This window comes from Engraulis encrasicolus, chromosome 19 (genome assembly GCF_034702125.1).
Source record: "Engraulis encrasicolus isolate BLACKSEA-1 chromosome 19, IST_EnEncr_1.0, whole genome shotgun sequence".
NCBI classification, from domain to species: domain Eukaryota; kingdom Metazoa; phylum Chordata; class Actinopteri; order Clupeiformes; family Engraulidae; genus Engraulis; species Engraulis encrasicolus.
Genome location: NC_085875.1, coordinates 36281483 through 36305541, shown reverse-complemented (window position 1 = coordinate 36305541; position 24059 = coordinate 36281483). Strand labels below are relative to the sequence as shown.

Sequence of the window (24059 nt, the reverse complement as noted above, 5' to 3'; positions counted from 1 at the left end):
TATTAATCAATACATCAGCTAAAAAGCATCAATATAAATATGCTAGAGTTAACATAGTTGCAATATTTCATCCGTTGTCCTAAGGTAGATTTGCATAATAAAACAAATAACAATGAAACAAACAGTACAGCATGGCAGGAGACATTTACCCACACATCAAAAACATCAACTACATGAAAAACACAAAAAATTAAAACAAATGTAAACAATGTTCATGCCATGTTCATGTCTAGTTTGTTTTCAGCCACTGTTTAAGAATATTTTTTGAAGATTTTGGTGATGTCCCACAGTCTGATATGAGCTGGCAGACAATGACAACACTGGTCATATAAATATATACTGTATGTGTGTATGTTCCTAAATTTTGATGTGTTATGTCCTACCAGGGACTGCAGGTGTAAATTAGCTTTGAGGCTAACTCTGGTGCAATGCATGAGATGGCAACATTTATGTTTTAGTTGTACATGGTGTGTGTGTGCACGAGTTGTATTGCCTTTGAGACGAAGGCTAAGAGTAGAGACATGTTTGAAACTTGATTTCCACTGAGCTTATTGTAACACATAGTATTTGTGTGTGAGTACTGTACCTCCTGTTGTTGCTGTGCTGGCTGGTCCAGGATGCCCACCATCTTCTGCAGGATCTCACACTTCCTGTCGGCCAGAGCAGCTCCCAGCAGCCTCAGCTCCTCCTGAGGAGGGAGGACACACGGTCACCACCACCACTCCATTACACTCTCCAAGGCTCAAACTCAACCAAACTTCAATGCTCCTCACTCACAGCCATTCAGTTACAGTGGGAATACCGACAGGGTGCACACCTTACTAATATTCATGAAATCTCTCGGTGCAGTACAAAAGCAACGGTCAAATGTAATTTAACCAAATTACCATATAATGTCATTACTATATTTGAAGCACATAGATTTAATGCAAACTGAGTCACTGTAATTCCACATTCTTCCAGTATACACTGAATGAAACCCATCTCTATTCTGTTACATCATGTTAAGTACACAATGGATTCTGCTGAGCTGTCAGCCCAGAAATGCAGAGGGTGTACTGTATTTCATGATGCAGGACACCATATGCACCGTAAAAAGTGTGGTGTTAATTCAACTCTTAGAGAGTCAATTTAACATCTTCTACAGTGTATTGAGTGCTGAATTAACACTGCACTTTTTTACTGTGTACCAAGCACAATGAGACATACTGTACAACCGAAACAACTTTAGACATGATTGACTAAATAAGCCCAGATCGTTGAAGGACGTCGAGTCCCCTTACCTGGAAGGCAGTGATCTCCTCCATCCTGGTCCTGATGTTGTCACAGCGGCCGCCCAGAGCCGTGTCCAGGAGCTGCAGCCTGTGTCCCAGGCTCTCTAGGGTCTCCTCCATCAGGGGCTGGTCGTCTCCACACAGCCCCGCTCCTGCTGCCGCCCCCAGCCGCCCCCAGCTCTGGCTCACCTCCTCAGCTACCTGGCTCACGCCTTGCCTCAGAGACTAGAGAGTAGTAGAGTAGCATATCATTTATTGATCCCGAGGGAAATTAAGGTGTCAAGTAGCATACATACATTGCCTCAGAGACTATGGAGCAAGTGCGAGATGAATTCGTGTTACACGACAGATTTATTATAAGACACATTGTATACAGTAGAGTATGTTTGTATACTGTAGTACTAATACGTGTGTGTCTGCTACCTAGACTTCTTGTTCATCAATACAATGGTTGAAAAGAATAGGTGCGCTCAACTTGCAAGACAAATGTATAAAAAGAGGTATATATTCACGCCACGTCCAAAAATGTATTTATTGACAATTTATATAAATCCCCATCGAATGTCCCCATCGAATAGCTATTGAATTATTTGACTTAGCACTGGAGCAATGATGGGCAAATTGGATTCATTAGTTACAATCCAGTACCACATATTCCAAGTGACTTGGTTTTACCTGTCCAATTCAATCAGGTTATCAATCAACCAGCCAATCACCTGGCTGAAATGGACAGGTAAAACCAATTCATTTGGAATATGTGGAACTGCATTGTGAACTAATGAATCAATTTTGCCCATCACTACAAAAGAGGCATATATAGTAATAATCACTCTATAAACCATTGAATGTACTTGTACGTACCTCCTCCTTGGCCAGCTGTGTTTGTGTGTTCTCGGCCAGCAGCAGGGGTCCAGAGAAGAGTGTGTTCTCCACCGTGTCTACCCATGAGGAGGTGGCAGAGAGGGCAGAGTACAGCTCCTCCTCCACAGTGTCCTACAACAACAATCACACACACAAAACCATTCAGAGTAGTAGGACTGTCAAAACAAAATGCCCATCGTTGGGACGAATAAAGTTTTCGAAAGTGAACTGATCTGACAGAGATCAGTTCACTTTAGAAAACTTTATTCGTCCCAACGAATGTTTGTTTACACTTGAACTATGCAATGACATCGGCCAGGTGCATTTTTTGTGTTTCAGTCCCAGAGACAGCAGAAGGGATCCAGAGCTACAGCAGCAATATGTTATAGTTGACTATAGTTATATACTATATAGACTACAGTTGACTTGACTAAGAGTGTCAAAGCTGTCTATTACCTGGTTGTCCTTGGCCTCCACTGCTTGTCTGAAGCCCTGATACAGGGGTGTCAGTGAGGACTGCTCTGGGATGGGCTGCTCTGCCTTCAGTACAGGTGTGGATGGGCTCACTGGTGTTCTCGCGATTACCTGCAAAGCAAAGGAACTCTGTGTTAACTCTGTGTAAACTCAATAATACTGGTATGGTCAAGCCATATAGTTGTCTTATGGAACAGTGCATATGGATGTGAGCTTTCAACAGGAAGATGACGACAGGAATGCCAAGTGGGTGCCACAGGGTTGGACTGGCCACCTGACACAGCGGGCATTTCCCGGTGGGCCCCGCACCCTCGTGGGCCCCTATTTTCAGCACTTTCGCATCAAGCCAAAAGTGCCTGGGCCCAATTTCTCCCCTAGCCCAGCCCTGGGGTGCCACATGGACATGGAGCTTGCGATTGCTCATGAATGTACAGTAAATAGGCATGCGTGTTTGTATCTACAACACGGAATGCCTGGCATGGAGTGCGCAAAGGAATCCTGAGATGTAGAGAGCAGAGCGCATGGACGTACCAGTTGGCCCTGCTCCTGTTCCAGGTTCTTCTGGAGAAGCTGAAGTTTGGTGGCCAGATCTTTGGTCAGGCGCTCCCACCTCTGTCTTCTCTGCTCCGTACTCAACGCTGGTACTTCAGCATCCTGCTCCAGCATCTCCAGAGGATCAGTTACACTGAGGACAGGGAGAGACGGAAAACAAAAAAATGGGTAAGGTAGGGAAATGGACAGAGAGAGAATGACAGAGTACCAAAGAGTCATCAAAGAGAACCTGCCATTTCCCATTCATCTCTACGGGAAACGTGAAACAGTGCCTCCCCTTGCCAATTCTTGCAGAGTCTACTCTATGTCGTGGAAAAAGTAATTTACCGTCCGTTTCAAACAAGCCAACATAATCCAAATAAATGACCAATGAGCATTGTTAGTTGATTTGATTGACAGTTAGAATTTGTCCTTTCATCGCTTGTTCTCAGCGTTGCTAAGGTACGAATCCAGACATTTAGGGCGGTGGAATCCTCGCGGATCAATTGCGGATACTTCAAAACCATTGAATGGAATCCAATAGAAGGATGCTGTCCATGTACTGTATATACGCCAGTGGCATACCTGGATCCGCTGGGAGAGGCCTGGCTAGGTCTGAAGTGAGAGGAGGTGGTAGTATTATGGGATGATCAGGACCAGGTTAGTGTGACTGTGCTGTGTGTACCTGGATCCGCTGGGAGAGGCCTGTTGTGTCATGATCTCCTCTCCCCGGGTGGCCACCGACTGCAGCAGACGCTTCTGCTCTGCCAGCTGCTCCTCCAACTCCTGCACACACAGACACACACACACGGACACGCAGACCCACGCATATACACACACACAGGCACACACACACACACACACACAGCACAGGAAGCATACACATGTGTATGTTTTGAAAACCGTGCAATAAGTATGATACAGTTTAGTCAGAATACTGTGCACGCAGCGAAAGAGAGAGAGAGAGAGAGAGAGAGAGGGAGAGAGAAAAGAACTAACCACAGACAGACAAGAGTAGATAAGTGTAGACTGTCCCCAGCATGTAGACAATAACGATTCAACAGCTATCGAATGTGAGATGATGTTAATGTGAGGGTGATAAAATGTGACTTGACACGTTCGAGCGAGTCGTGTGTGCACGTAAAAGGTGACAGCGCACAATGTCAGACAGTGGATCGGGAGAGTCACTGTCCTCACTGATAATGACTCATTTAAGCATCAGCTGACTTATTAAGCTAATTAGCTCATTTGAAATGTGTTGAAGGTGATGGGATGTAGTCGAGACTGCTTAGTCCGAGATCAAGACATTACCAAGACCGGAGGGAATCGAGAACAAGACAGAGACCGAGACCAAGACCAAGACAGGGCGAAACCAAGCCAAGACCAAAAACAGACGGGACGTAGACTGCTAGAGATTATGAACTGTGAAGTAGTGAGAACTTAAGAACATACAGTAAGTACCATAATTAGGTTCAACTCTCTGGACTAAAATAATCATGCTTTCATTTAAAACTAGACAAAATACACCACGACATCTTGTTTAACATCGTGTCATGCTAAGGTTTTGTGGTGAGCATGAGTGGCTTGATTAGTCGAGATCAAGACAAGACCAAGACAGCAGAAAAAATGGTCTTAAGACCGGTCTCAAGACCAAGACCTGCCACGAGTACTACAAACACTAGCCTGTGTATGGACTGGTACCTTCTGCCTCTGCAGGGTGTCCTGCTGCTGTTGTGTGCGTGTGGAGCGCGCCTGCTCCAGCCAGTCCTGCACCGTGGAGCTCTGGGAGAGGGTGGAGTCCGACTCACTATCATCCTGCTCCTGCACACACACCTGGAGAGAAGAAAAGACACAAGTCAAATGGGGTCATCACTTCTCAGATTTCACTCAGACTGATGTTGGTGAGGAAAGCCTGATTAAAAGTGATTATTATTTTATCATAAACACACACGAACGCGCGCACACACATACACACACGAACGCGCGCACACACACACACACACACACACACACACACACACACACACACACACACACACACACACACACACACACACGAGCGCGCACACACACACACACACACGAACGCACACACAGACGGAGGTGCTGCTGTTTGTCTTGCATCATCTTCTGCAGCTCCAGCAGCCACAGCCACACACACACACACACACACACACACACACACACACACACACACAGACACACACACACAGACACAGACACAGACACAGACACACACACACACACACACACACACACACACACACACACACACACACAGACACACACACACACACACACAGACACACACACACACACACACACACACACACACACACACACACACACACACACACACACACACACACACACACACACACACACACACACACACACCCTAACCCTGAGCCCCACCTGCAGGTGCTGCTGTTTGTCCTGCAGCATCCTCTGCAGCTCCAGAAGGCTCCCACACACATGGACGCACGCGCGCGCGCGCACACACACACACACACACACACACACACACACACACACACACACACACACACACACACACACACACACACACACACACACACACACACGCACCTCTCCTGGAACCCACCTGCAGGTGCTGCTGTTTGTCCTGCAGCATCCTCTGCAGCTCCAGCAGGCTCCCCTTGAGGGTGCGGAGGCGCGTGGTGAGCAGCTCGGCCTGCCGTCGCGTCTCCTCCCGCGGGGCCTCCTGCTGCAGGCTCTCCCCCCGCCACAGCAGCTCCTCCAGGGCCCCCACCTTCTCCTCCAGCTCGCCCAGCGCATTCTGCAGGAGCAGCAGCAGAGAGGCCAGCTCAAACATCACGGGGAGGGGAGGTCAGGAAGAGGAGGGGGGTGAGGAGGGTGAGGAGGGTGAGGGGGTTGGGGAGGGGTTAGGGGTCCGCAAGTCAGCCTGCGCCCGCCGCCGGTTTCATCATCGTCATCGTCGCAGGCCTCCTCTGTGTCCGAGCTAGGGTGGCCAGACGTCCGTCTTTAGGACGGACCGTCCGTCTTTTCAGTGCCTTGTCCGGCGTAAGGCACAGCATTAAGCCGGACAAAAATGCATTAAAATGCATTAAATTGTATCTAAGAAACACACATTTTCTTGAGGGAGGACCCCCAAACACCCCGTCCTAAAATATGTCCTTCTTTTTCCTGTCACGGAGATGGTCACCCGAGTCCGAGCCCGGCCGACGCCCACTGGTCTCCCGCTAAAGCACCACCATGGCCAGGGTAGAGAGCTGTGTAATCCCTCATGAGCCGTGCTCAGAGTACATGTTGCTGCCGCACCGCACTGCGCCTGGCAAAACAGCTCAGCAGGAACCCACACGGGACAGCACAGCACAGGACAGGACAGGGGAAATCCTGCCCTCCACCACCGCTTTCCAGCCCTTCTCAAATCAAGATACTAAACTGACAAAACAGCTCAGCAGGAAACCACACGGGACAGCACAGCACCGCACCAGACAGGACAGCACAGGGGAAAATCCTGTCCACCGCCACCGCTTCCCAGCCCTTCTCAAATTCAAAATCAAGAGGACGTGCGTAGTTTTTCTTAAGCTATCTAGGCTAGTGGAGAGCAGAACTACTAGAGGCTACAGTAGCGTCAGTGATATTAGAGGGGAGTCAAGCCTAGCTCTGCGACATCTCCTCCTGTCCTGAGCCGACATTTCCCGACCACAACAGGTGTTGCCCCTCCCCCTGCTGTAGTCATCCCCCGGGATGGGAGATCCCCTCGCGCCTCATTAATATGCAAACACACACAGGGAGACGCCCACTTCCCACCACCAACGCCAACACGGCTGTGCTGCGCTGAGCTAATCACCTCAGATCATTGCGAGGACCCTGGGACAAAGCTGGAGATGCCTTGGCACGGGATTGGACGAAGTCACGCACACACAGCGCAGGCCTTTGCATAAGCAGATTAGCGTTGGATGGGCTACAGCCGCTAAGTCACTAACCATTTAAATGATCCACCACAACCACAGATAATGCTCCTGCTTGCACTTCCTCTAAGCTTCCTCTGAGAGGCAAAATAAGAGCTAGAGTCTTCCTTTTTTCATGTTGGTTGTGCTGTGCCATGATGTTTTTGATCCTTTCGAAAAATCTCCCAATGCCATTTCAGGGTTATTTTTTTTAACACAGTGTGCATCAGCTGTTCTCTCTGCTTTCCTTTAGTTCACTGCCCTGTGCTTAGAAGTACCTCATTTTGCAATTTTAACTCATGGAGTTGACTCATGGAGTTTCCTCTTACACAGATGTTTTTACACATCATCTGCAAATTCATAAGCTGTTAAAAGTTCTGTTGCGGGGGCCCTACCGTGGCTGATAGGGTAGGGCACTCATCTACTACGCGGCCGACCCGGGTTCGATTCTGGCCTGGGTCCTTTGCCAGCCCTTCCAAGGCACTCTCTCTCAACTCCCTTCCTGTATCTACTTCACTGTCCTGTCTGAGAAGAAAAATATGGGGGTGCCGTGGCACATGATGCTAATGGACCATATAATACCGTGAACTGGCAACTTGCCCGTTGGCACTCAGATTCGAGTCCTGTCTGGGTCATCTCCTTACCCTATCCCATCCCTCTCCCTCTCATTTTCTGTCCCACTCTTCACATTCCTCTCACAATAAAGCCTAAAACTAAGTCCCTAAAATACATGTATAGGCTCGGTGGTCTAAGGCAGTGTTTCCCAACCTTTTTTGTCTTGTGTACCCCTTAAGCATCTTAGTTGTGCCCTGAGTACCCCCTAATCCTAATGTTCTATATCGCTTTCTCTGTCCTGATGTGACTGCTCCATACATTTGTTACAATAATAACATTTTTCCAAGTACCCCCTGCAGTGTGCTCGCGTACCCCTTGTGGTGCACATACCCCTGGTTGGGAAACACTGGGCTAAGGTGCCTAACCATAAATCTTGGGACCCCGGTTCGAGTCCAACACGGGATTGTTCCCCAATCCTTCACCCATCTCTGTCCCACTCATCTTCTTTCTCTCACTCTCCCTCTCTCACGGTCCTGTCCGAATAAAGGATTTAAAAGCCCAAAGCAAAACGACTAAAGCTGACTGTGCAAAGATTTGCTTAGCTCTAGCCCAGTGTTTCTGAAACCTGTCCAGACCGAGGACCACTTTGTCCCCCTAAAAATGTTCAGGGACCACCTGTCAACTGAATTGACAGTTGAGCGGTGTTAATTTGACAATGCTAATTTTGATGCAGATCACTGACTTTTTATTCACATTACAATACTTAAACTAAATTAAAATGATTATGTTACAAATATAGCCTACTGCTAGCTCGTCTTGGAAAAGTAAAAATCCCCCCGTGGACCACCTCAGCTCTGTCGCGGACTAACAGTGGTCCCCGGACCACACTTTTAGAATCACTAACCTGACAGTCGTCCAGCTGCTCCTCAGCGTCTGCGTCTGGGAAGGTGGAGCAGAGTCCGCTGCGGGTGCTGAGCATCCATTGGTGGAGCTGGTCGGCCTGGGCGTGGCACTCCTCCAGGAGCTCCTCCCGCTGCTGGCCCTCCAGGCGATGGCTCATACGCTCCTGCAGCACCAGGTGAGGAGAGAGGAGAGAGGAGAGAGGAGAGGAGAGGAGAGAGGTGAGGGGAGAGAGGAGACAGGAGAGAGGAGAGAGGAGAGAGGAGACAGGAGACAGGAGAGAGGAGAGAGGAGAGAGGAGAGGAGAGAGGAGAGAGGAGAGGAGAGGAGAGGAGAGGAGAGGAGAGGAGAGGAGAGGAGAGAGAGGAGAGAAAGGAGAGGAGAGAGAGAGGAGAGAGGAGAGGAGAGGAGAGGAGAGGAGAGGAGGGGAGAGGAGAGAGGAGAGAGGAGAGGAGGAGAGGAGAGAACAGGAGAGGGGAGGAGAGAGGGGAGAGAGGGAGAGAGAAGGAGAGAGGAGAGAGGAGAGAGGAGAGAGGAGAGAGGAGAGAGGGTGAGGAGAGAGGAGAGAGAAAGGAGAGGAGAGAGGAGATGGGGAGAGGAGAGAAGAGGATGGGGAGAGAGGAGGGAGAGAGGAGAGGAGGGATGGGGAGAGAGGAGAGAGAGGAGGGATGGGGAGAGAGGAGGGATGGGGAGAGAGGAGAGGACAGGGGAGAGACAGAGGAGAGAGGAGGAGAGGAGAGAGGAGAGAGGAGAGAGGAGAGAGGAGAGAGGAGAGAGGAGAGAGGAGAGAGGAGAGAGGAGAAAGGAGAGAGGAGAAAGGAGAGAGGAGAGAGGAGAGAGGAGAGAGGAGAGAGGAGAGAGCTTTACAAAGGGGACACATATGCCTCTTTTCCACTGCCGGTTTTCTGGTAGGCCTACAGCTCGATACAGCGCGACTCGGCCGCCAATTTTTGCTTTACAATTGAGCTGTGTCGTGCTTATTCAAATAGCAAAAATTGGCAGCCGAGTCGTGCTGTGTCGAGCTCTAGGCCTACCAGAAAAATGGCAGTGAAAAAGAGGCACTAGTAACGTGCAAATTTGGCCAAGCGAAGCAAACTTCACCATTCACTCCCATCAGACAGGCGGAATCAAGCGAACAGAAGCGAAAAACATTCGACCAAGTTTATTATCATGCAAATGAGGAGCGAATTTCGCCTGAGGTGGCCAATCTAATCAACAAACTAAATGTTTCATTCCCTGCTATGATGACCTGATGACCCTTGAGCTGTCAGAATGGAACACTCCCCTCTACGCTTTGCTCGTTTCGCCTACAGTACATGTGTCCCCGGCGTTAGGAGAGCTCCACGCAGATTCCATCATGGAGATGTTAGCTGCGTCAGTTTTCCTATTTAATGTAACATAATGCATCAGTGGGCCCTCCAAATATGGGTAAATGTGAGGATTGTATATGTGTGGCATGTGGGGAATATTAGAGTTTTATATGAAATAAATGTGCGAGAGATTACATTCTATGCTGTGTACAGGAGTATTACTATATGAGATAGATAATGTTATATGATATTATATGATATGATATATGATAATATCAGGGCTCTAAAATAACTTTTTTCATCACCAGCCAAAATGGCTAGTAGATCTTACTGGCCAAACGCACACTCACTTATGGGACAAAGTGGCTAGGAAGTTGTTTTTCTAACAGCCAAATTGAAATTTCACCAGCATTTGGCCGGTTGGCTGGTGTGAATTTAGAGCCCTGGAAAATATTATTATTATATGAGACAGTGTGGCTGGGCTGGTCCTTGCCTCCAGTAGCTGTTACGGTATGATATATGATAATATTATCTGATATGATATATGATAATGATGGGCAGTCATGGGTGAGCGGTTAGGGCGTCAGACTTGCATCCCAGAGGTTGCCGGTTCGACTCCCGACCCGCCAGGTTGGTGGGGGGAGTAATCAACCAGTGCTCTCCCCCATCCTCCTCCATGACTGAGGTACCCTGAGCATGGTACCGTCCCACCGCACTGCTCCCCATGGGGCGCCACTGAGGGCTGCCCCCTTGCACGGGTGAGGCATAAATGCAATTTCGTTGTGTGCAGTGTGCAGTGTTCACTTGTGTGCTGTGGAGTGCTGTGTCACAATGACAATGGGAGTTGGAGTTTCCCAATGGGCTTTCACTTTTTCACATAATAATATTGTTATTGTATGAGGCAGTGTGGCTGGGCTGGTCCTTGCCTCCAGTAGCTGTCCCCTGCCAGAGGCCTTGGTGCGGATGGTGGCCATCCTCTCTGCCAGCACCGACAGGCTGGACTGCAGGGCCAGCTGGTGGGCCGGGTCGGGCTCGGGGTCCAGGCCGTCTGACGCCAGCTCCTCGGAGAAGCCGCTGTGGAGAGCGTCAATCTCCTCCTGAAGACTCTGCACCTCGTCCATCAGAGTCTGGAGAGATTGCACCATGTCAATGCATGTAAAGTTTAAAAAAAACATGACACATGTTACATATGCTGAAACTTAAAACACTTCATTTTAATGGTTCACTATTACAGTGGATCTGCCACATTAGGTACAGTGTAATAACAAGTGTAACAATATTTAATACCATGTTGTAACATCATGTACCAATTTTGTACTTACATCTAGGGTTAGGCTTAGGGTTAGGTTTGGTACATGGTATTATACTGGTATTGAATGGTATTGAATATTCTTACAATGGATATTACACTGTACCTAATGTGGTAGATCCACTGTAATAGTGAACCATTAAAATAAAGTGTTACCAAAAGTTATATAAAACGTGTTAACTGTATGACTAGGAAAATCCCATGGGGTGCTAACTGCATTTAAGGTTTTGCAAATGTCTCTGAAGAATGGACAAAAGCTTGTTAGTGACTGAACAACTATATTGTCATGTCTTTCACCACAGTGGATTCTGCATTTCATTACACAGTACATTAAAAACTGCTGATACTACATGCAAAAACTATGATGGGCAAGTACTGTCATTTGTATTGCGATATACGGTACGCCCCACTCTCTCTCTCTTCCTTATATTGTGACAGCTTTCTCCACAATGATTCTACAAATCATTGCACACTTTTGAAGGAAGGCATTTCCGAATATTTCAGGCATATTGTGATCTATCTACGGTAGTAGAGAGACTCTTCTGTTTCGTGACTATCTACTACACTAATGCTTGTGCTACTTCAGTCCCGAGCCACTATGGTATGAATCTGTGGCATGATGTGTTTGTGTGTGCACTCTACTGTATCTAACCCTGTGCTGTTATACTTAAAAAAAACTAACCCTACTTAGCATCTGCACTTGTTGCTCTGTATACTGTATTTCCTGTGCACTTTTCATCTGCTAATAAAGTTGATAGTTAAAGGGACAGTTTGGTCAATTTCAACATACAGTTGTAATGCTCACACTACCCTGGACTTGTCAGTGCCTGAGATTTTTTTTTCTTCTTCTTCAGCCGTTTCCGAGATCCTGGTCATTGTAATGGGGGCAGCTCTTTGTTTACATTTCAAAAAAACCATTTTTATTTATTCCCAAAAACATCCAAAAGGTTAAAAAACATCAGCAGACAACTAGCAAACAGGGGTATCTTTTGGGAAAATATTTGGAGTTGGCCTATGTTTCATTTTTTAAAAATGTAAACAAACGCTGCCCCCATTAGAATTGCTCATATCTCGGAAAGGGCTGAGCCGAAAAATGTGGCATCACCAGGTACTGACAAGTCAAGGGTAGCGTGAGCAATACAACTGCATGTTGAAATTGACCAAACTGTCCCTTTAATGCTATGTAATGTAATGTAATGTAATGTAATAGCATGACACATGCTCCACTCTCTCCGCTGCACTGCATCCTGACCTGGTGGTGGTCGAGCTGGTCGTCGGGGCTGCGGTCGGGGTCGGGGTCAGCCTGGCTGCTCTCCTGCCTCAGCTGGGCCTCCACGGCCTCCATCTTGGAGGAGATGGCCTGCAGGGAGCCCTGGTAGCGCTGCTGTCGCTCCAGAGCCTCATACAAGCTGCGCTGCTTCTCACTGATCTGGACACATGGGACAAGTTTGGACTCTATGTTAGCGACCCCAGTTTACAAATGGTTTTAAAGAATGATTTGAATGAAAATAAAATGGTTTGAACAGAGAAGACTACCACGCGTTAAAATTTGGTAAAACTAAATTGATGACACGAGTTTGATTATTTCTATGTTGCAATAGAAACACTACCATAGATATATATATTATCTACAAACACTGAGATTCTTCATAATTTAATTTATTTATTTTTTTTAATTTAATTTATATTTATATAAGTGATATACGTATATATATATTTTTTTTAATCATTGGTGATGTCTCTGTTCACAAGTTATTATCAAGAGGAACACCATGTTACCAGAGTGTTCTACAAGCGTACCACATTTTTGAGTGTTTCCCAGGAGCGCTGCAGGTCATCCAGGTTGGCCACTGACTCCAGGGTGGGGTCGTACAGCTCCTGTAGAGCTGTGGTGCGAGTCAGGGTACTCCTCCCCATCTGGACAGGCAACAGAGCACAGATACAGAAACACAGACCAAAGGTACACGTCAGAGGTTATGCGAAGCAGTACAGTCAACACAGCACAGATACACAGACCAAAGGAACACGTCAGAGGTTATGCACAGCGGTACAGTCAAGACATCAGACGGACATGTCAGTAAAGCTCAGTAAAGTAAGTATTTTTTCTATCTAGATGGCTCAGTTGAATGAAGATGCAGAACAGAGCTATGTGTATATATATGGTTACCAATATATGTACTTTGGTTACAGCAATAAGCAGTTTCACTGTTGTCTTGGTTTTAAAAACGTTCAAAACGTAAAAAACGTAAAAAAGTTCAAGTCCAGATCATTTTTGACGCTTTTTCCCTCTAAACACATGGAACAATTCCTTTGAATCCACACAGATAAAACAGGTAAAAAATGAAACAGGTAAAAATGAAGCCACATCATTTGAAACACATTTTTGCACATTCAAGGCGGTGGCGGAGCAGGGAAGAGCCCGACAGCCAGACAGCCAGGCAGGCTTTCTTCCCCCAGGCCAAGGCTGTGGCAAGTCAAGTGTACCTGGTAGAGAGAGGCTTCTGCGTAAGAGATAGGAGAGGGGGAGCGACAGAAAGCAGGAGAGGAGACCTCGCTGCCGGTGCCCTCTTCGCCCGACTCCTCCGTCACCGGAGACAGCAGCGTGTGACAACGGCCGGCTGTCATCTGACAGTGCAGCAGGATGAGGTGGCAGCATGGGGTACAGATGCATGCACACACATACAGTAACACACACATACACGCAAGGTACACACACACACACACGCACGCACACAAGTCACAATCACAAGGATGAGTAGGTAGATAGAAACATATTAGGGTATTAGTCTCGTCAAGACCAGAGAAAAAGGGGTCGGCATGCAACCAACAAAAACGTATCACCAATTACGCCAGCACACATATACTGTACAGCCCACCAAGTAACAAGGAGCACGTTACGGCACACACACACACACACACACACACACACAATTCATCCATTAGTACGTACCGATCAATTTAAAGGAACAGTCCACCCTTTTTTATTTTCACATATTTGCAGTATTTCCAAGCATTATTCATGAATGTGCATAACATTTTCTTCTCAGTGTTTTCAATACTTACTGTAGATTTATTGGTATCAGAATTATTAGCATAGCTTAGCATTAACACTGGAAGTACATGGGAGCATTAGCATCAAGCCACACGTTATCATAGGACGGTATTAAATTGCTGTTTTGCACTCTGGTGAATTTTACATTCATTTTAAAGTTTATAAGTACATTTGATGATGATCTGTTTGTTCCCATAGACTTGCATTGCTATGCTTAATATGGCTATGCTGTTAAACTACGTAATGCAAACACATAGAAAAATGTATTCTCATATTTTACTGGGACTTAACTATATATGAGCATTTTTTTGTAATGAGGTGGACTGTTCCTTTAAATCTCTCACACTCCACTCTTGTGAGGACCTAGCCTGATTATCATCGACTTTCAAATATCTTCGAGACTTGGTCTGACCAAGAGCATAACAATTAACGATTCCCAAACGACATGGTTGACCCGCCTCCCGCCTACTGGTTGACTGGTGTCCGACAAAGTGGGTGGAGTTCCCGATTTTTCAGGAGATCAGGAACTATATTTACATTGATCTTGGCCTGACTAGAAGCAACACCAAAGGCTGGGGGCAGCCGTGGCTCAGTGGTTAGAGCACTGGACTGGCAACCCAAGGGTTCCCGGTTCAATGCCCGACCGAACCACAGTTGAAGTGCCCTTGAGCAAGGCACCTAACCCCCACACTGCTCCCCGGGCGCCGCTCAGCAGGCAGCCCACTGCTACGGACTAGTGAGTGTACTTCAATGTGATTCACTAGTCCAAATGGGATAAAGTGCAGAGAAAGAATTTCCCCTAGGGGACCAAAATTGGCTCCAGTTGGCTCCAATTGGCTATACTATACTATGCATCACGAGGAGGGCATGGCCTGACTAGTGAGGACCTCCCATTGACTCTCTTTGTGCTAAAACTAAAGAATGTCAAACAGCCCATTCCTAAACCCTAACCTGTCAGGTTAAGGTTTTTTTTCACAGTTTAGTTTGGTCATTAACAACAAGGCGATCAAGACAACACTGCTAAAGTTCGCAAGGACCATCACTTACATCCTCTCAAGTCACATTTTTTTGTGGTTTCCTATCGTTTTGGGCACATTTGGTCTTCACAAGAGTAGACATATGCATGCACAGTACACACCCACACAGACATACAGAGTTTATTTGCAAAACGGTGTATCTCCATTTTGTAGAATGTTGGGAAATTGACATTTTTCATTGCATTACATTGCAAAATGCATTTTATATAGGTTGAAAAAGTATGTTCTCAAAATGAATGGCAATAATTCACACACATGTGATAGGACCTGTGAACAGTCATTTTCAATAATAAAATGCAAAAGTCAAAAATGGTCGATACACCGTTTTGCAATAAACTCTTGTCAACCACGATTCCCCGTACCATGACTACGGAGGGCTGTGCTAGCAGGGCCTTCTTGGAGGGGTCATCCGGGCCCTCACTGACGCTGAGCAGCATGCTGGCGTGGCGAGCCTTCACCGTCAGCATCCGACACTTGGAGTTGAGGGAGGAGATCTGCTCCTGGTAGCCCCGGATCTTTTGAGCCAGCTCCTGTAGTGTTGGGAAACGGGGAAAGCACAAAAGAAACACACAAGGATGGAGTTTCATTCAGAATAATAGAATAACATGTGCTTAACACCACACTAACAGAATGTGATCCTTTGTTGGTTCTTTTCATAGATGTAAATATTATATGGGTAGATGACGTGACGTGTAAATTTTGCTGTCGCAGGCTCTTAAAATTAAGTAAATTCATGCTTTCAAAATTGTCAACGCTTTAAATGATTAAACTAATGTCGTTGTTGTGAAAAAGTAATGTGTAATAAATCCAGAGCTTAAATAAGTATACTTAATTTTGAGTCAAATGTCACATTTGTCCTATGGTGTGACTGAGGCAAGCCTGGTTCTCCATATTAAAACATTTTAAAATAAATAATCAAAGCTCAGTCATTTGTCTAAACAACCCTGGCATGTTTTTCAAGGTGTCTATTTTAGCAAGTGGCAATGCTTAATTTTTTTCCTGTTTTTCTGAGACCGTATGGACTTATGAAACTTTGTCGCAGAAAATAATGTCCTGTGGTGTGACATCATTTTTTTGGTTAATTCTGTGGATAATTATCTATTGTTGAAGCTCCAGCGGTACATAAATTGTGACTTTAGACCATTAAGAAGCCAATGGCAAGGGTGGATTTTAGATTTTTCTCTCAGAGTTCTTCAGTCAATCAATTATGTTTTGCTACCACAAGATGTATTAGTTTTGTAGTCCTTTGGTGTGACAGCCATAAAATACATTTTGACAATAGTGTATATTTTTCACATTTTTTTCTTATGTAGATGTATGAAAATGCATCTTACTAAAGGTGAAATTGTATTTCAGTTGGCAACGACATGGCTTTAAATTAACTCAAAAGCTCAAAAGTCCTATGGTGTGATGGTAAAAGTCCTATGGTGTGATGGTAAAAGTCCTATGGTGTGACACTTTGGAGTGTCACACCAAAGGACAAACAGGTCACACCAATGGACTAGATATTTGAGAAATAGCGTTTAAAACAACTGGTAGTACATATTTTTTTTGTTTTGTTGTTTGACTAGATAAATATTGTGTATTCAAATTACTTATTCCTTTATTGGCCTTTGGAATTTATACTTTGATGCATTGTTGATGAATATTTGCTGTTGATTTTAGATACTTAATGATATAAAATGTCATTAATGGTGCTTTGAAACCATAAAACGGTAACAGTGAAGGAAAGATCAGTGAGAGAGTATATAGAGGAGTATAGATGAATAAAGTATGCTGTGGAGAGCTCAATATACAGCATAAATGTGCTGTCCAGCTTGAGATACCAAACAGGCACTGGCCACTACACACTACAGGTTCAATGGTGTGACAGTCATAGCATACCTACAAAAGTGTGATGGTCATGCCAAGGTCACCCTTCAGTATGAATCTTATGAGCTCTGCAGGTTACATTCAATGACCGCATGGCTGTCATTAAGAGTTACGATAGGCTGGCAATCGACGATTCAAAGACTTATAAGTGTAAAGTGTAGGTCCATATTGACTACAACATTATATTATGATCAAAAGACAAAATAATCATGTTGATATATTTGTTTCTGGCTCAGTTTTGCATTTCTGTCCTTTAGCGTGACATGAATGTCCTACGGTGTGACATGTTTTAAACGCTCAAATATTTGTTTGAGCTAAACAATATGTTTGATAAACACTGAATATTGCATTAGGGAAGAACAAATTATCGTTCCTGAAAAGTTAGTATAAATTCGGACAATTTTGAACATTTAAAAGAAAGATATCCCTGTTTTTCCTCGAAGGTTTCTAATAATCTCACATCTAATGGGGAAAAAAAATACTTAAATGGTAATTTCTCATTAAATTAAGACTTTAGAAAATTGCAATAAATATGAAGAGTGTAACAATGTTCATAAAACTCCATCAAGCCATTTCTACATTACTTAATATATTTATTTCTTAACGTCACACCAAAGGACATATTTTCAGCAAATTGCTTTATCAACGTAAATAAATAATCAATGAATAGAGCAACATTGTGACCACTTGGATTTTTTGAAAGATTAATTGCTGCACTACGTAGACATATACTTTTTTCCCTCATAAACAATGTTTTGTGAAAAAAATGTTTTTTGCTGCCTATCCGTCATCTACCCATATACAGTATGCACAGACACACACAAACACACGCACACACAATTTTCCACATTCAAACACCCTACACAGTATGTATGTTTGTTTGTGTGTGTGTGTGTGTGTGTGTGTGTGTGTGTGTGTGTGTGTGTGTGTGTGTGTGTGTGTGTGTGTGTGTGTGTGTGTGTGTGTGTGTGTGTGTGTGTTTGTCTCTGTGTCTGTGTCACGTGTGTGTGTGTGTGTGTGTGCATGTGTGCGTGTGTGTATGTGTGTGTGTGTGTGTGTGTGTGTGTGTGTGTGTGTGTGTGTGTGTGTGTGTGTGTGTGTGTGCATGTGTGCGTGTGTGTGTATGTGCATGTGTGTGTGTGTGTGTGTGTGTGCGTGTGTGCGTGTTTTTGTGTATGTGTGCGCGTGCGTGCGTGCATATATACCTCGTGCTGCTTGATCTGCGACTGCAGCTGCTGCACGTTGCTGCTGGGTACGGGCTGTGCCTGAATGAGGCCGTGTGCTTCCTCCATCAGGCCCTGCAGATGACTCACTTCCTGTTTATACTGCTCGTGCTGCACCACGGCCTCCTAGGAAACGGAATTCATCAACAGCACAAATTGTGAGTGCACGTTCGCATCTGTACATGGGAAACCATGCAGGCACAGGCAGGTACTACATGCATAGGTAGGTGAGTATGACATACGGTGTGTATCACAAAGCCACTACAATACTCATTGGTTTCGGTTTCCAGAAATTGTTGTTTTGGGAATTATTGTTCTTATTATTGTTTTGGAATGATTATTAGAGGACTAACTACTTACAGTGAGCGCAGATTTGCATATGTACATGGGATAGAATGCATGCATAAGAAAGCAAGTACATGCATACCTATGGTGAGTATGACATATTGACATATGGTGTGTATCACAAAGCCACTACAATACTCATGGCAAGCAATGGCTGTTTCCAAATCCAATACGCAAATTATTGAACAGTGCATGTTTTATTGATAGAGGACAAACTACTTATACAGTACATTGCTGTACAGTGGGTTTTTTTTACCTGTCGGATGCTGCAGTTGCAGCGTGTGTGTGTGTGTGTGTGTGTGTGTGTGTGTGTGTGTGTGTGTGTGTGTGTGTGTGTGTGTGTGTGTGTGTGTGTGTGTGTGTGTGTGTGTGTATGTGTGTGTGTGTGTGTGTGTGTGTGTGTGCCCACTACAGTACCTGCAGTATGTTGCATTGCTGGATAGCGGTGTGCTGCAGCTGGCTGGCCTCCTGTTGGAGGTTGAGGGCGTTGCGGCAGATGGGCAGGCTGGTCACCACCTCTTCTGGGATACGCAGGCCGCTCTGACACACCTGCACCTCCGTCACCTGCTGCTTGAAGCTCTCCATCTCCGACAGCAGCCGCTGGCACAGCAAACACAACACACCAGATGAGATGGATGATTTCCAGTCAAAAAAAAATCTCAAAACCTGCCTGGAAGAAGGGCTGAATTCCGCCCAATTTGAACTAAATTCCATTAATTTCTATGGTCATAAATCGGCAGAAAACTCTTAACTTTTTTTTAACGGGAAACAGCCCAATATGGAACCCCGACACCAACACCACAGTCACACACAATACGCATCAATCAAATTTACATTATTATCTGGCATCTGATCCAAATGTTTTATTTTTGTTTGCTATACCATTCCATTGTGTTACATTTGTCTTCTGCAATAAAACTGTAGGCCTTGTAAAAACACTACAATGCTTTAGAAAATAAAATCCAAAATAAGTATTATGTTATGGATCTAAACTAATCCTGTTCAATTCTACCCTAATACTTAAAAAGCAACTGTTGCAAGCGTAAACTGAAGTAAAAATGTTGCGGACATTATTCATTTACTTTAATTATTTTGTTTTGTCTAGCACCTGTGCCACTGATGTGCGCGCATTCTCTGATTTCTTGCAAACGTAAACTGACTCATTCTGAACGAGTTCAATAGCAAGCCTTTTTCTCTAAAAAGTAGTGTGTTCCTTCAACATCAAGTTTTGTTGTCAGCATTATCAAGTTGTTTGCTAGGTTACCTGTCTGTGAGAGAGCTGGTCCTTGAGGCTGAGGCGGGTGAGCTCAGGTGAGGTGAGGGTGGACTGCACCTGCTCCAGAGACACCTGCAGATTCTTCACCTCACTCTCAAACTTCTCCATGTCCTGAAAACCACAACATCACAAGTTCACGTTGGCCTACTCAACAAATACAAAAAATACACTGCTTAAGAGGAGGCGTGAAGCAACAGGCTCTGCTCACACACCATGTTTTTTGTTGTAAAGTACAGTATAGTATTATCAACATAATAAAGAATAAAGGTACATGGTCAGGCCATGTAGTGTATATCTGCGACGTCCAGGAGGCTCTACTCACTACATGTTATGTTATTAAGTACAGTATATTATATACAAATTAAAGGTAAATGTCTAGACCCTGTAGTGTAGCCTCTACTCACTACAATATATTATCCACATACCGGTAGGCTATACATGTAAAGATGTTGAGGCCCTGTAGTGTAGCATACTGTACCTCGTCTGCGTCCTGGAGGCTCTACTCACTACATGTTTTGTCATAAAGTAGTGTAATATATTATAAAAAGATTAAAGGTAAATGTCCAGGCAGTGCCCTGTAGTGTAGCCAACTGTAAATCAGCATCGTCCTGCAGGTTCTACTCACTACAATACATTATCCACATATAAAGATTACAGGAGATGTTCAGGCCCTACACTGTAGCCTCTACTCACTACAATACATTATCCACATATAAAGATGTCGAGGCCCTGTAGTGTAGGCTACTGTACTGTACCTCTGCTGCGTCCTGCAGGCTCTGCAGGCGTGTGCGTATGTCCTGCTCCAGCTGCTGTGTGAGGCGGCTCAGCTCCGATGCCTGCTGGCTCATGGCCTCCACCTGCAGCCCTTCAGACAGCAGCTCCACCTTCTCCCCCATGGCCTCCAGATCGCCCTGCAGCGCCCGCGACTCACGCAGCACCGACTGCAGTGCACACACACACACACACACACACACACACACACACACACACACACACACACACACACACACACACACACACACACACACATGCATATGCACGCACACAGGCACAGACAGACAGACACACAGACACACACACACACGCATGCATGCACACAGGCACAGACACACACACGGGGGACACAGGAGAGCAGAGGTCAGCGTCGTTTGGTAGTACTAACTGACTGCTTGACAAATTGCCCCTTAAAGACACCTTAACTGTTAAACAACAATTTATTTGTCCTCAGTGGGACGATTAGTTTACATTAGTGGTTCACACACACACACACACACACACACACACACACACACACACACACACACACACACACACACACACACACACACACACACACACACACCAGAGGTCGCGTTAACCGACAAATGTCCGTCATTGACTGATTTTTTTGAAGGATGACGGAAAATTCTGAAGCCTGTCCGTCATTTTGACGGATCAATATTCAGGGTGATGATAAATAAATCACAAGTTTAAATAGGCCTACGCCTCTATCGAGTAGAGCAAATATGCATTTCAATTAGACATAGTTATCAGCGCAGATAATTTAATGCTACTAGTACTATCGTTTGCCTTTCTCCCTCTCTCCTTGCTTGTCATACCATGCGCCGCAGCTGGGCTGTGCGGCTGGCTGCAGCAGAGCGCGCGCCTCTGCACTTGCTCAAAATAATGAATTAAAATAGGCTAATAAGACTTCGACTTTAAGATTCAGAACTATTTGTAGACCTAAGCCTACATTTACCGACTATCTGATTTTCTGCCAATGACGAAGTTGTCCCTCTATCGCCCTTCATAGAAGCATTCTTTCATAACTCCTCGCTTGAAACATAAACAAATATGCGAATAGCACGTTTGCTAGCCAGAACCTTCACTCAAAGGCAACGCAGGTCTAAAACGGCTTCAGAACATTAACTAATAAAAACGACGGATATTCAAGAACCAAAATATTACCAGGCAACGCAACTTACAACTTGGCAAAAGTTGCCAGAAACGGCTAACCTTCTCTCATTTCGATAGCTGGTTCACCCATTATAGGCGATAGGCTATATTTTTTATTCAGACAACTTTACCGCGCTCCCAGAGGCAACATATAACCCGATGGGGCTATGTATGGAGAGGTTCCCTTTACCGTCGCTGACATTTTTCAACAAAGTTTTGCGAAATCTGGTCGTCTTCCTGTTGTAGGCTTCAGTGCCTTTATCTACTGTCTAGGCTACACCTTTCTGCTTCAAGACGGCTTTCCTTTCCATCGTGCATGTGAAGTCCAACGCGAATATTATTTAACACTGCGCCTTTGTATTACAATCGGTGCATTAATCAGAGCAAATCGAGTGACTGACAGCTGTTGGATAAAGCCCTGCACGCGTCTTTTAAAAAAGTGCTTGTGGTGACCATAGCGCTGAACACTGAATCAGACGCGCGCCATGAGAGATATCTGCAGCTTTTTAAACAATGCAATGAGGGAGGCAGAGAGAGAAAGTGGACAGCAAAATTGACTCCATCCTCGAAGTTGGAGAATGAATGTCGAGTGAAAGGGGGTGTATTCGCAATTGCGCATGTGTTGTTCTCGGTGCGGGGTCGCGACCCCCCACATTGAGAAACTAGGTGGCGAATTTAAAAAATAGGCGATGACGGATTTTTTTCGACCCTGTCCGTCAAAATGACGGACTGTGAAAAAGTCTAGCGCAACCTCTGACACACACACACACACACACACACGCACACACACACACACACACACACCCACACACACACCTTTCAATTAAAGACATCTAAAAATGGACCTCATAATTTATTTGCCTCCAAGATGGAAATTAATGATGGTACCACCTACGCGCACACACTTTTCTCATGAATACAGACATCCAAAGTCTCCTGGGACCTCTGTGAGCCTCCTACACTCAAATGGCTACTCCCAGATGTCTGTGGGTATTTAAATATCTCCCCCAACTACCTGTTAAGACAACACATTTTTACTGTGCTGTGTGTTTATTTAAAAGGCAGTCAATAAGATGTTGAAAGATCCGTGGAGGGGGTGCTGTGGCGCAGCGCGCTAAGCCCCGCCACATTTGGGCTTACTGTACATGCCCACGGGGACCCCGATTCGAGTCCGGCCGGAGTCATTTCCCAGTCCTACCCCATCTCTCTCTCACAATTGTTTCCTGTCTCCTCTCATACTGTCCTGTCATAATAAAGGGGGAAAAACCTATTAAAAAAGAGAAAAAGGGGGGCACTGTGGTGCAGCGCGCTAAGCCCCCCACATTTGGGCTTACAGTACATGCCCACGGAGACCCCGATTCGAGTCCGGCCGGGGTCATTTCCCGATCCCGCCCTGTCTCTCTGTCCCACTCACTTCCTGTCACCATCTCAGACTGTCCTACCAAATAAAGGCATAAAAGCCCCTAAAAATTAATTTATTATTATTTTATTTTCATTTTTTTTTTTTTAATTATTATTTATAGTTTTGTTCTTTCTGTCATATTGTTGTAATTTTAATTTTGTGTATGTGTGGATTTATTTGTATGTACTGTGCAGTACCATCCTTCAGTTTCTGTGTTTAATGTGTGATTATAAAAATGTTTAAAAATTAATACAAAATATTTGGGAAAAACAAAAGCCCCTAAAACTATATTTAAAAAAAAAAAAAAAGAGTAAGACCCGTTGAATCTGCACATCTCTTAATGGCTCAAATGCTAGTGTCTACATTCTATTGCATCTGTGTCTGACTACACTGAAATCTTTCTTTGAATACATTACAATATACAGTGCCCTCCATAATTATTGGCACCCCTGGTTGAGATGTGTTAAAAGCCTTAAAATAAATTCAGTGTTTATTGCAGAAGAATACTGTCACACTGAAAATTGTAGGAAAATGTAGCCTTCAACTCAAATGAATTGTAAGAAAATAAAAAAATCCCTGACTAAAAAATAATTATTTTTCATTAAATCACCTGTTCCACAATTATTGGCACCCTTAACAATTCCCAGGAAATAAATATAATTGAAGCATTTCTGTCATTTCTACAGTAGTTTACAAAGTTTACCAGAGTATGTAGGAACATTTAATTAGTAATTCATCACTTCCTGTTTCCCTGGGGTATAAATA

The 24059-nt window shown here is 44.9% G+C and overlaps 1 protein-coding gene across 1 annotated transcript in view; it reads right to left on the bottom strand.

Moving 5' to 3' along the window:
* The window catches only part of syne1b (spectrin repeat containing, nuclear envelope 1b), a 204358-nt gene that overhangs the window by 47282 nt on the left and 133017 nt on the right, over nucleotides 1-24059 (bottom strand). The window contains exons 98-115 of the mRNA XM_063184266.1: nucleotides 20713-20898; nucleotides 19946-20068; nucleotides 19099-19281; nucleotides 18319-18462; nucleotides 15604-15771; nucleotides 13637-13777; nucleotides 12953-13069; nucleotides 12405-12581; nucleotides 10770-10970; nucleotides 8538-8699; nucleotides 5746-5940; nucleotides 4842-4973; nucleotides 3826-3926; nucleotides 3141-3294; nucleotides 2592-2720; nucleotides 2136-2267; nucleotides 1284-1499; nucleotides 587-688 (exon numbers count right to left, since the gene is read on the bottom strand). Of these exons, the coding sequence (XP_063040336.1) occupies nucleotides 587-688; nucleotides 1284-1499; nucleotides 2136-2267; nucleotides 2592-2720; nucleotides 3141-3294; nucleotides 3826-3926; nucleotides 4842-4973; nucleotides 5746-5940; nucleotides 8538-8699; nucleotides 10770-10970; nucleotides 12405-12581; nucleotides 12953-13069; nucleotides 13637-13777; nucleotides 15604-15771; nucleotides 18319-18462; nucleotides 19099-19281; nucleotides 19946-20068; nucleotides 20713-20898 (2763 nt within the window). The remainder of the gene's footprint in view (nucleotides 1-586; nucleotides 689-1283; nucleotides 1500-2135; nucleotides 2268-2591; nucleotides 2721-3140; nucleotides 3295-3825; nucleotides 3927-4841; nucleotides 4974-5745; nucleotides 5941-8537; nucleotides 8700-10769; nucleotides 10971-12404; nucleotides 12582-12952; nucleotides 13070-13636; nucleotides 13778-15603; nucleotides 15772-18318; nucleotides 18463-19098; nucleotides 19282-19945; nucleotides 20069-20712; nucleotides 20899-24059) is intronic.